Source organism: Harpia harpyja, chromosome W, assembly GCF_026419915.1.
Source record: "Harpia harpyja isolate bHarHar1 chromosome W, bHarHar1 primary haplotype, whole genome shotgun sequence".
Classification (NCBI taxonomy): Eukaryota; Metazoa; Chordata; class Aves; order Accipitriformes; family Accipitridae; genus Harpia; species Harpia harpyja.
The window spans coordinates 5,552,204-5,565,652 of NC_068968.1; the positions used below are offsets into that span (position 1 = coordinate 5,552,204).

Here is a 13,449-nt window from a genome sequence, read left to right on the forward strand (position 1 = left end):
TGTAACAATTATGGTAGCAATGAGTCAAGTGTGCCAGGTATCATCTTGGGATCAGAACCTCCACTTAATCTTAACACAGAACATAACTCGAATACTCCGCAAAAGTGATTGTTGGATTTGTACCCAAATGCTAACCTCCGGACACAGCCAAGAACTACCCTTGATAGGAGTGCCACTGCCAATAAATGTATCATTATTTAACAATCCACAATATGGTAAGGGACATCCAGACAATGCATGGTGGCCAAGCCTCTCTGGAAAAAGACAAGAAGGAAAATTACAAGTTACCATGATAAAAGATAATCTAAATTCCACTGTATGCTTATATCGGCCAGGTAATGACTCTCTGAGTACCCACACCCTTAAGTCTGGAGATGATGGGTGTGATTGATAATTACACTGCTAGACGAAATGACAAAACTTTTGTAGGATGTTTCCCAGGATGTAACAGGACCAGATCATATTGGAGGCCCGCACTAAGTCATATAGACACATCAAATCACTTTGGCCTCCAAGTCCCAGAAGGAAGCGGTTGGTATTGGTTATGCAGAACGTGCTCGAAAAGTCCCAATTGCAAGGAGCATGCACATTAGGAGCTGTAGTCCCCAATATAACAATAATTGACAAATTACATCTCAAACAAACCAGGAGGGTTCATAATCCCATTATAGATCGTCCCACAGGATTCCACAGTTTTGCCAGATGGTTTATCCCTTGGCTTGGAGTTAGTGAATTGGAAAAGGCAATAGTAAATATATGAGCTGTAATAGAGGACATTGTAAACAGAGCCACTGATGCCATACAGTTTCTTTGTTTCTTTGACCGGCTTTTTCGGTAACACAATAATTCCACACCATGTTTACCCCAGAAGCAGAGTGCGAGTACAGGTTGTGTGAAAGTGAAATTGTACCAGCAGTCTGGTTCTGAGATCTTATGGCAAGATTTCTCATTGTTTTTTGGTTTAGAAAAATTAGTGTAGTATATTTTGATTTCTGTGGGTTTTTTGTGGGTAGACACATTGATTGCCCGACACCCTATTTTTATTTCCTCTCCTGGTGAGGCCTGAAGTGATAGTATTTGTTGAATGTTGTTATTATTGTGAGATATCCTAAATCCTTTTATGTCTAATTTCTCCCATTTCCATGTATCTCCAAGGTAGCAAGGTTCAGGTTTGCCTTATTTTCTGGTGTCATTCCAATGTTTCCAGTATAATTTAGTAGTGCATGTTTCCAAAGGTCTCGTGTCTGGACCAAAGCAACTATATTTATCGCAATTAAGAGAAAAATTGAGATTAATCTGGGGATAAACCACCATAGTTGTTGCCATCGATACAGATCCATTTTCTCCTGAAAAAGAAAAGAAAGAAAAGTTTCAGTGGGGAAGGCCAAACGGGTTACCCCTTTATGATGTAGGATAAACCCACCTAGCACTGATTCTATGTTTTGCACCACTGTTATCAGTAGCTTCCCAAGCAAGTGGGCCACGAAGAACATGTCTTTCACATCTAATGTCGCCATCCACGGGTGTGCAGCTGCTTGCACAGTAGCTGTTAAGTTTGCAATGCTTGGTATAGCAGCTGTTAACGGGGCTGTATTGGCATTCAAGCGCTGATAATCAATTGCTAAACGCCACCTCCCATCCGGTTTATGGACTGGCCAGACGGGTGAATTATATGGGGAATGAGTTCTAGAGATAATTTGTCTTTTCTCTAAATCTGTTATTACTTCTGAAATCCCATTTCGTGCCACAGCAGAAATCGGGTATTGTGCCACATCAGTGATCTTTGAATCAGGAAGTGCAGGGGCTGCGTGGAGTACACGCACAGTAGCCTCCTGTTTTTGGTCAGGGTTGGGGTTTGAACCGAATGACCACACACTACCATCCAGCAGGTGCCAGGTTCGGACATTCAAAACATCAAAGCCTAAAATATTTTCATTGTGATTCTTGATAGCAAAGCAAGTAGATAACATACGCTTCTCACCCGGGAACCATAAATTCACTTTTGCAGTTTGGCACAGAACACTGGCTCCATTTACTCCAGTGATTTTAACTCTTTGCCCTCCAGGTCATACACCCAGCTTCTCAGCATCATGTTGTGTTAAGATTGAAATTTGTGCTCCCGTATCTATTAGGAATTTCACTAATTGTTGTCAAGGACCAATTGGAATCAAAATGTATGGGCCATTGTTATCAATCCATCAATAAGATTGTACCTGCCAGACCGACAGACCCAATCATCGTCCAGGCGTTACTAGGTTTTTTGTTTCCAAATCTTTGGGAGGGGTAGGTGTCTGAGTATTTGGAATATTTCCTTTCTGACTGTCATCAATATATTTTTGCAATGTATGAATTGGACTCTGAATAGCACTGGCACTCTGTCTTTGAATTTCAATTCTGGGGATACCTAGTAACAATGCTTGATTGTACAATTCTCTCCACTTCTGAGTTTTGGATTGATGATCAGTGGGTTCCTGTACTGGGGGGTTATCTTGGGGTGCTTGTTTAAGTTGCCTAACATTACGACTTGTCTTTTTGGTTTCATCTGCTAGATCATCCCATCCCATTTCTCACCCATGATTTATGATGTCGTGCATTAATGTAGCCCAGGTAGGGAGATTTCTTTGCACTAGGGCCTCTTCCTCGTCGTCAGCAGCTTCTCTTATGGCCAAAAGAGCATTAAAATCTGCATCTCTCCTGATTTCATCTCTTTTTGCAATGAGGTAGGGTTTAAGCATAGCAGGGGCTCCCTTGATTAAAGGCTTTAGCATGTCAGGATCCACAACTGCTGATATAGGAACATTAAGAGGGCCGCATTCATGCATGGCCTGGATACAGGCAGCTTTTGTAATAGCTGTAGAGAGCTCGTTCAAGGATTTAATAGGTATTAATAGCGGCTCTCCTCTCTCTAAAACATCTATTCCACCAGCCCAGTATGCCACTCTACTTGTTATTGAGCGGGGATCGTCTGGGGGTGCGGGTCCAGCATTTAAAAAGACACCAGGGCCCCAAAATCCATCGGCTTCATCTCCATTAAGTAAAATTCTATCTCCCCCAGTTAGACACACTCGCCATAGGTATTCAGTTTCAGTTTCACCTAGCTTATGGCCATAGCATTCTTGTAAATTGGCCATTTGAATTGGATCAAATGGGGTTGTTTTTCAGGTACGATCCCCTGCTCCACCCCGAGGTCCAGTGGTTTCTTCTGTTTTTATGATGGGCCTAGCCTCATATTCAGAGGGGTTTAAAGGTAATGGAGGATCTGGAGGATCATTTTGTTTTACATAGTCATCATCAGGGTTGCCCCATATGTTTCCATCCTATTCTTCAGGGGATACAATTAGTTTTCTAATTTGCACAATGTCGGGGGGGGGTGGGGAGCTTGCATAAGCATTATTTCAACCTTTTCCTCTAACTTTTGTTTTTTCTCTTTTTCTTCCTTTAACTGTTTCTGCAGCTGCTCAATTTTCCAGGACAGTAGTAATTCAGTTGTTTTTCTGCCTTCCATTTCTTCCTTTAGGTCCTTTTCTCTTTTAGTCCTAAACTGATAGGCTGCTTCTAAGCAGGTGCCTAACATTTTGCAAATGATTCCCTTTCCTTTTCCATCCTTTATATGGCCTCTGGCTGATTTTAGTTGTTCTTCCACGGATTTCCAATTATGCCAATTATCACAAACCCATTCATCAGAAAATTTGGGACTCGGACTAATTCCATGTTTCTGTAAGTAATCAGTGATACTATTTGCCATCCTGCTGACTACGCCAATTTGTCACAGGGGAATTTAAAAATGAGAGAGAGGTTCGGATCGCTTAAAGAATCGCCTCCAATTGTATTAGCAATAGAAAAATTATTTAATAGAAATTTGTATAAAAGTGTGACTTCACAGAATTTGTTGACAAGGTTCACTCTATTACTTAGTACATGGATAGAATGCACACAGGAAAATTAAATCAGAATCAAACTAAACTTTTACAGAAGCGTCTTTACTACCAGGCAATAAAGCAAAGAGAAGCACTCTCTACCTCTGCTATTGAAACCAGGTGTAAGGAAGACCCTCCCATTGAGTCACGAGGGTCAGAGAAGACCCCCTTGCTTTCTAAACTCCTGTTGGAGTCTAGGTGCGGCTGGATCAACTCCTAGTCCCAGACTTGGTCAACAATATATATCTAAATGGATTATGAGTGTAATAGCATCCTAAAATTAATTCACAGTTGAATAAAGATCACAACAGTAATTTAAGTATAAATTTGAAAGTAATAACTTATAATATATCTTATAATATACTTGCTATAACTTAATATAATATACTTGCTATATCTTACTTGCTATAGACTATTCAGGTTAGTACACACACGTGCATAAAGACACTAAGAGAAATACATATAAGAAAGTAAAAGAGAGTAAAAGAGAGAGAAAAAGAGGTATACCTGGGTCGTGGTTTCAGCCCAGCCGGTAACAAAGGACCACGCAGCCGCTCGCTCACTCCTCCCGCCCCCCTCCGGTGGGATGGGGAGGAGAATCAGAAAGGAAAAAAGAAAAAAAACCTGGAACCTCGTGGGTTGAGATAAGGACAATTTACTGGGACAACACAAAAAGAGAAGTTGCAGCAACAACAACGGTACTAATAAAAGAATATACAAAGCGAGTGGTGCACAGTACAACTGCTCACCACCCGGAACCCGACGCTCCGCCACTTCCCCCACCGAAAGCCGAGAGAGCACCCCCAGCCCGCTCCCCATTTATATACTGAGCATGATGTCACATGGTATGGAATAGCTCCTTGGCTAGTTCAGGTCAGCTGTCCCGGCTGTGCCCCCTCCCAGGTTCCTGTGAAAATTAACTCTATCCCAGCTGAACCCAGGACAACCTGTTAAATATTTCCCTCGAGGTCGGTGAAAATATTCATGTTGAATGCTTCGGCATTTGTCTCAACGGGCAAAGGGTCAAGCCTCAAGGAGCAAAGAGAATCAGCCCAGGCCGTGTCGGCTTTCGGCGACAGACCTCTGATTTTCACAAACCGGACAGTTTACGAGCTCTGAGAGGCGTCCCACTCAGAGGGAGATGCTGGTCACAGACTGCTGCAGTCCAGGAGAGCTCAAAGGGCCTCACTTAGTACCACTGCTTATAGGTTTGGGAGATGATTGACTTTCATCATTAACAAATTTCTAGAATCCCAGCTGCGCTGGAAAATTCCGAGACTGTTGGAGAATAACTCAAAACATAGATATGGGATGCTTCAAGATTGTCAGGGGAGGATTGTAATGTCTCAAGGTTGTTATGTGAAAGAACTGGCTGCAGGTTGTTATGAGCACTGGCTATCTCTACTCCTGTCCCCCCACCTTCGCCAGGCAGCAGGAGTCCTTGAGATGCACAGCATATCTCCTTGTCTTAGCTGTGTAAGAGTTCCTGGCACAGTCAAGGGTCGCTTAACTGCCTGACTCATTACACTTATGCTAAGGCCTAGCGAGCCTTCCTGAGTTCATAAATCAGCCTGGAGAGGGGGAAAGAAATGCACCACCACAGCCCCAAATTAGCACCTGTTCCTGAGCTTAGTGTTTGCTGTTGAAAAGTCACAAATTACAGCAGTTAATGGATCACATCTGCAATAGGTGACATGTTCTTTCTGTCTAGCTATTTGGCTGAGCTTTTAAACCAAGGTAAGTCTGGACTCAGTCTCCTCTTTGCCCTGGCTGCACATTCCCAACTCCACCTCTTGTGGTGGCACTAGCACTTGTGCAAGGGCTTAACAGGCAGTCAGGGGGTTGGTGTGGCTGAAAACTAACACACACACACACAGACACAAAGGAAGTTACAGATGGGTTAATTCTGACAAAAGGCAAATCAATTAAAAATGTGTGGAGTTGCCTCCTTTACCTCCCCATGCATCTCGAACCCTCTGAGAATCATCCAAATCCACTTTGGGAAGCTGACTTTCTTATATGGTGATCAAGAGGAACTGATCTTGTTACACAATCTAGCCCAGAGTAAAAATTTTAAACCAAGTAATCTGTTTTCCACAAAAAATGTTAAAAATGAACAGAAAAGAGCTAATAGGGATGACAAATGTTTGAAAATCCAGCTGGGTCAGCATGCACTTGATTTCTTAACCAGATGATATGAACCTTGGAGGGACTAAACAGGATTGAATAGTGAAGTCAGGATTTTGGGGAGAAAACAGAGAAGCCGTAGTTTAATGCTCCTTTTCACTACAGGCAAAGACAAGTATACCAGTGGTTAGATCTGAAGAGCAGTCCTGCAGGAATAATATTCATATCCTTTAAAGTGAGGCTCTCCTATGAAAAATAAATATGAAATTGATATTCAAGACAGGCTTCAAAGTAAAACCCTCAAAAGGCATATAGTGTGGGCATCATGTCCTCAGCAATAGCTGTATCACTCTCCAGTCCTGCTCCTGATGCACAGCACTGCTTCCTACTCTAGACATACCAGCACACATTTACCTATTACATGCTGTTTTGACTGAACTATGTCCTACCTAGCACAGAGTATATACATATTTTTACTGATTCTTTCTCCAGGTGAGCAAAGCTCGTGCCTGTCACAGGGAAATTATATTCACGGGAAATAAGGTAGCCAGTAAAGAAATGTTCCCATTCGCCTGTGATCCCCAAAAGTGAGGCCTTATACAGGAGGCTGCCAATGCAGCCTACATAATTTCATGCTCTCTAGAGCAGCTGATGTGCTCCCCCAGCAGCTTTGACCCATTTACCAAATCATTAACCTTGATACAGCTCCAATAACCACTTGAGCTCATAACAATAGTGGGTATCTTCCAAATATTTCTCAGACAGGAGTTATAAGTACATGATGAGAAGACGGGGACCTCCATCTCCTCAGAATATGCCTTTATTTACATTTTTGACCATTTTTATTTTGAAAACATAGTAGTTGTTTTCTGGTTTGTGGAATTAAAACCTATTCATGCTTCCTTTTTATTTGTCTGTCACAGAGTTACTCAAGTATTTGGTAGGCATTTTTTAACCAAACCTGACTCACTTAAATATTCCCAATGAATCACATATGAATTTTAAATTAATAAGGTGAGATGAATTTAAGTCTTAAGGCATTGCTTTTTTGTTGTTGAGGGGGTTTTTTTCTTATATTGTTTGCAGCTTAAACCTGTTAAGCTAATAAAAAATAAGACTGAATATCCAAAAAAATACTTTTTGGTATATTCATAACTAACTGCTGAATTGGACCTATTCTCAACTGATCATTTGCTAAATTATCTACCATTAGCTATTGAACCTTGAGTTAAAGATGAAATATCAGGCAGGAGGGTGGGGGAAAAACATGGTAGCAGGATCAAGTGTCATCTAGTTGACCAGATGTACAAAAGCGTTCCTTATCAGATTGCAGAAATCTTACCCATCCTATAAGAAAAATTCTCTTGGGTGGCAAGCAGGCCAGCCCTCAATAACTGGAATGAAACCCAAAGGTGCTTTGTATGAAGGGATGAACTATGTTGTCACAGTATCTTTTAAGACACATGTTGATCGCTAAAAATACTCCCTAATGGCTGTTTGCTGATAGCTATAGGCATCTTTTCAAATATTGGAAATTCATGACATAAGGGAGGCCAGAGAATGTGAATTAATATTCTGATCTGAACTCCTCAAATGGCAGATCCCTCAAATAAATGGCAAAGAACAACTCAGTAGTTTTTGAGGTTCCTGAGAGTCTCAAAACCTACAACGCCAGTACCACCAGAGCATTTTTTTCTGGGTAGTGGGAAGTTTCAGGTGAACCATAGAAGTTTTGAGACACAATAGCATCTGTTGTGGCATAGTGTAAAATGACTGAGGCCAGAGTAATATGCTCTTGTCAGTGAGATTTTATGAGCTGGCAAACAACAAAGTGAGCATCAATGGCTATTAATTTGGGCCATGAGATAAGAATAATCAGCAAGGTTCATGTATACAATTCCCCCAAAGGAGACCGTGTCTACTGTCACAAAATTGCAAAACTTCAAATACTTTTTTAGGGAAAACTGAGGAGATCCTCTGATAAGATGCAAAGGCTCTGTAATGGAAGATTATATGAAGGAAACTTTCACTAGAGAGAGTGATCCCATTCTATTACCCCAGGAGGAAGAATGATGGCACCCTTAATGTGAATAAACCTTAAGGACCATATGTAATACAGAACCAGATATGTGAAGCATTGCAATAAATATTAACTTCCAGTTACCAAATCAAGCTGAACCATAACTGAGAAGCAGGATTTCACTGTGGCCACCTCTGAAAGTGAACAGATAGTGTGGAAAGACGATAGACAAAGTGCACCAAGACAACTGGCCTGCTAGATCTAAATGTGCAATCCACTTTGAATACTTCTGCTCCCTCTCCCATTTCTTTAAAAATCCCTAAGAGGTGCAACATTCAGTGACCCCTTGAGGAATGTCTGTCCTTTATGAGAAGACTTACAGCACTGAGAAAAGAAGGCAGAAAGGTTAGTACACGAGCGGGGAAAAGCAGTAAAGGAGCACCATACCCCACCTGTACTAGAGTCAGAAGAAAAAGCTGCCTGAGGGTCTTTTACTCACCCTTTTTTTTGACTGAATGAGCAAAAAGTCCAACATCTCTGGGGTATCAGCCCTCAGTCTTTGTAATTAAAACATGATTGCATTGAGGGTAGCTCACTTGATCATCCACTTTAAAAAGAATCCAGTTGTGCTGTCTAAACTGCGGTATCAGCCAGTTATTAGCCCGTTGTTACTAAAATTTCAGCAATACCTAAGCTTTGACTCTTGATTCTTATAGGGCTCAAAGCACACCCACAGCATGAACTGCTATTGCTTTCAAACTGTGAAGTGTTAGGGCTGCTTCTGCTAAATGCAATTAATTCTAATCCAGTTTTGTGCAACTGATGTATAATATTGCACTTCTTGCTGTGGGAAGGTGATTTTAGCTCTTTTTTTAATTCCACTGAAAAGCAATTGTGATGGGTTAACCCTGGCTGGATGCCAGGTGCCCACCAAAGCCGTTCTATCACTCCCCCTCCTCCTCCTCCTCAGTTGGACAGGGGAGAGAAAATATAACAAAGAGCTTGTGGGTTGAGATAAGGACAGGAGAGATCACTCACCAATTACCATCACGGGCAAAACAGACTCAGCTTGGGGAAAATTAACTCAATTTATTACAAATCAACCAGAGTAAGGTAATGAGAAATAAAACCAAATCTCAGAACACCTTCCCTCCACCCCTCCCTTCTTCCCGGGCACAACTTCACTCCCGGATTCTCTACCTACCCCCCAGCGGCACAGGGGGACGGGGATGGGGTTTACGGTCAGTTCATCACACGTTATTTTCTGCCACTTCATCCTCCTCAGGGGGAGGACTCATCACACTCTTCCCCTGCTCCAGCATGGGGTCCCACCCATGGGAGACAGTCCTCCATGAACTTCTCCAACGTGGGTCCTTCCCACCGGCTGCAGTTCTTCACGAACTGCTCCAGCATGGGTCCTTTCCACGGTGTGCAGTCCTTCAGGAGCACACTGCTCCAGGGTGGGTCCCCCACGGGGTCACAAGTCCTGCCAGAGAACCTGCTCCAGCGTGGGCTCCTCTCTCCACAGATCCGCAGGTCCTGCCAGGAGCCTGCTCCAGCGTGAGGTTCCCACGGGGTCACAGCCTCCTTCGGGAACCCACCTGCTCCGGCGTGGGGTCCTCCACGGGCTGCAGGTGGATATCTGCTCCACCGTGGACCTCCATGGACTGCAGGGGGACAGCCTGCCTCACCATGGTCTTCACCATGGGCTGCAGGGGAATCTCTTCTCCGGCGCCTGGAGCATCTCCTCCCCCTCCTTCTTCACTGACCTTGGTGTCTGCAGAGTTGTTTCTCTTACATATTCTCACTCCTCTCTCCGGCTGCCGAATACCTCCGTCCCAACTTTTGTTCCTTCTTAAAAATGTTATCACAGAGGCGTTACCACTATCGCTGATTGGCTCGGCCTTGGCCGGCAGCGGGTCCGTCTTAGAGCCGGCTGGTATGGGCTCTCTCGAACACAGGGGAAGCTTCCAGCAGCTTCTTACAGAAGCCACCCCTGTAACCCCCCCCGCTACCAAAACCTTGCCACACAAAGCCAATACACAATTTAAAACACAAACACACATGCATGCGCGCATGCACACATACATACAGAGAAGTACTTTTTTTCATTGAAGTACTCCCATGGAAAATGTCCAGCAAACTCTAATGATCATATATATACAGAGTAGGACATTTGGTAAGCACTCCCCTAAGACCAGACAGGATGCTGCTATTAGAGAATTGTGATTCATCATCAAAGTAGTCTCTGATGAGATAACAGTTAAGTCATTTAACCTTTTGTCCTGGTTTCAGCTGGGATAGAGTTAACTGTCTTCCTAGTAGCTGGTACAGTGCTATGTTTTGAGTTCAGTATGTGAAGAATGTTGATAACACTGATGTTTTCAGCTGTTGCTAAGTAGTGTTTAGACTAAAGTCAAGGATTTTTCAGCTTCTCATGCCCAGCCAGCGAGAAAGCTGGAGGGGCACAAGAAGTTGGCACAGGATACAGCCAGGGCAGCTGACCCAAACTGGCCAACAGGGTATTCCATACCATGTGACGTCCCATCTAGTATAGGAACTGGGAAGTGGGGGCGGGGAATCGCCGCTCGGGGGACTGGCTGGGTGTCGGTTGGCGGGTGGTGAGCAATTGCACTGCGCATCATTTGTACATTCCAATCCTTTCATTATTACTGTTGTCATTTTATTAGTGTTATCATTATCATTATTAGTTTCTTCTTTTCTGTTCTATTAAACCGTTCTTATCTCAACCCACGGGTTTTGCTTCTTTTCCCGATTTTCTCCCCCATCCCACTGGGTGGGAGGGAGTGAGTGAGCGGCTGCGTGGTGTTTAGTTGCTGGCTGGGGTTAAACCACGACACCTTTACAGAAGAGGTATGAGGCTCTGGGTATGGTAGATGAAGGACTTGATGAGACAGAAGAGGAGGAATCTGTGCAAGTACTCCCACCAAGGTCAGATCAACCAATCCCCTCACATCAAGAGCTGCATTAAGACCAGCGCCAAGAAGAAACAACATCGAGTTATGTTTACAGGTGATTCCCTCCTGAGTGGAACAGAGGCACCCATTTGAAGACTAGACCCTCTTTTCAGGGAAGTTTGCTGCTTCCCTGGGGCCTGAATCAGGGATGTCACCAGATGACTGACGAGCTTAGTACAGCCTTTCGACTATTACACACTCCTGCTCTTTCACATGGGTACTAATGATGTCACAACACAAAGTCCAAGACTGATCAAAAGAGATTTCAGGGCCCTTTGAAGGATACTAAAAGATTCAGGAGCACAAGTAGTGTTTTCCTCAATCCTACCAGTAATGGGGACAGAATTCAGAAGAAACAGGTGATCCCAAGACATAAATACCTGTGGGGAAGGTAGGTGTCTAGTTAAGCTCTTTTTCAAGAAGTAGCTGCCTGAGAAGTGATGGTAATAGATACCTGGGAAACGTGGGCTTAGTTCTCCCTTGAGGCTTATGGCAATGTAGACGCACCTCTCGCACTTTTCCAGAAGTGTCTGTCTTCATTGTGAATGCTGTTCCTAATTTGCAAGAATCCTCTAGGTCTGGTCCTGCCCTGTTGGGCAGATGTGTTGCTCCTTGGAAAAGGACAGGGAAACTTGAACCATCTCCTCCTTCTCTTGGCTGACTAAATTACCATTACATATATTTTCCTGGGATCTATAAGCCATCGTATTCACTTGCCATGAGTAAATTCCCAAGCACATTCAGAGTTTTAATATTACTGTATACTCTCACAAACCCTTAATTAGCAAGTCACTGAAGAAGCAGCATAAAAATTAGTTTTCACTGATGAGCTGTTCCAACTTGTTCTTTCAGTAACTATAGCAAACACTGCAATGGAATGTGCATCTGCAGGGTATGAAATCAAATACAAAAATATTAACCTGTGATGAGGTATACAGTATACAAACAACCTGGTAATTTAAAAAAAAAAAAACCAAAAAACCTCTTAAAAATATCAATGGGCAAAACATCCACTCCGCACTTTGCTTAATCCATCCTTTGTTCTCCTGGTTACAGTCACTACACAGTCCTAGTGTTTTCCCACAAACGGGGTTCGTTTACCCGGTGTGCAAGCCAATAACACACAGACTTGAGGTATTTTCAAATTAATTTCATTGATGCGCATGAATGGGTGCCTGTCTCAAGACAGCACACCCTCATCTCAAAAATTCTCACATTTATACACTTAACTAATACATATTCATTGTTACTTTCCTTAATGATTGGCTCTTTCTTCTTCGCCCCTCATGTAAATTAGTGCGCAGACTCTGTCTTCTTCCTTCATTGTCTTCTTTTGAGTAGGTGGTCAATGAGTCGGTGGTCGCAATCTCCCCCTGTAGGAATTGCCTTTTACCTACTTCTTACTCTGTCTTGGCAGTTCCAAGCGGTTCTTCAAGGTTTATTGACCAGACCACAATCCATTACCTTTTCTGTCATAAACGTAAAGCCCCGTTGTCTAGTAGTTAGTTCCTAAACCCTAAATCATGTCTAGTTATTGTTTCCCTATTTTAAATATTAACTGATGGGGGCTATACACAGGACTTTAGCAGCTCCCTGGTTATTTCAATCATATTATACATATGAATTGATAACATTAGGACTTGCAAAGGTTTGTAGAGTGGTGCCAAAAGCAGAAGATAAGGACCGACTGCAAGAGGAGGATTCCCCTGGCAATAAGACTGACAGAAGTGGGAGAGGTCTACTTTGTTCAGGCACTATCCATGATTTGTCTTCATTTATGCAGTTGAAAGCTGTCATAATTTTGATTTCAGATGTGTCATGACATTTGATGTTTTGGATGTAATTGCTGAGTTAATACTCACTTAGGCCTTTTTGATCTTGTAGAAATAGCAGGAAAAAGGAAGTTTCAGGACAGGAGCATTTTCCCTGAGTGATTTGGAGCTCCACTGTGGTGGTACTGTTGTAGCTCTCCCATAATCATTTTCAAATTGATTGAATTCTAATGAACTCTTTTACCATAAAAGGCGGTATTCTTGAATTTAATTGGGCTAGCTTAGCTGAGTTGGTCAATACTGCAAGAAAATATGCCAAGTTTATTTTAAACTTGATTTTATGTCAGTATATTCATTTCTGAATTATCAGCTATATTAAATGGACCACATAGGGGTATTGTTTTGTTGTGTCTTCAAACTCAACTAAAAGTAATGCAACAGTTAGTAAAGGTGTGGGTTATTTGTTGGTGGTGTGTACTTTTGCATTTGGAAAGCCATTAAGACTTTGTAGATGCTACAAGAAGAAAGGAATAGAAATGCAGTAGAACTACCATTTTGATAATATGACTTTGTTACTTGTTGGCCAAAAAGTATATAGCACATAGAAGCAGATTACGTTAAGAGGAATAACAATA

At 42.6% G+C, this 13,449-nt stretch overlaps 1 protein-coding gene and 1 long non-coding RNA gene across 2 annotated transcripts; both read right to left on the reverse strand.

Moving 5' to 3' along the window:
* Positions 1–571: 571 nt before the first annotated feature.
* LOC128136111 (uncharacterized) lies at positions 572–3,154 on the reverse strand. The gene is made up of 2 exons (XM_052775253.1): positions 2,572–3,154; positions 572–1,346 (listed from the first exon to the last, which is right to left on the reverse strand). The coding sequence occupies exons 1-2, from the start codon at positions 3,129–3,131 to the stop codon at positions 1,292–1,294; spliced, it is 615 nt and encodes a 204-aa protein (XP_052631213.1). The 5' UTR covers positions 3,132–3,154; the 3' UTR covers positions 572–1,291.
* A 3,876-nt stretch (positions 3,155–7,030) lies between these two features.
* LOC128136115 (uncharacterized) lies at positions 7,031–12,546 on the reverse strand. The gene is made up of 3 exons (XR_008233260.1): positions 10,926–12,546; positions 10,153–10,341; positions 7,031–8,864 (listed from the first exon to the last, which is right to left on the reverse strand). It is a non-coding gene; the product is annotated as an uncharacterized LOC128136115 (long non-coding RNA).
* Between the last annotated feature and the right edge of the window lie 903 nt (positions 12,547–13,449).

Excerpts from the sequence above, each read along its gene's own strand:
- LOC128136111 (XM_052775253.1), bottom strand. The coding sequence starts at position 3,131 with ATGGCCAATTTACAAGAATGCTATGGCCATAAGCTAGGTGAAACTGAA. Across the intron at positions 1,347-2,571 it reads CACGACATCATAAATCATGG|GAGAAAATGGATCTGTATCG; the intron begins GTGAGAAATGGG and ends TTTCTTTTTCAG.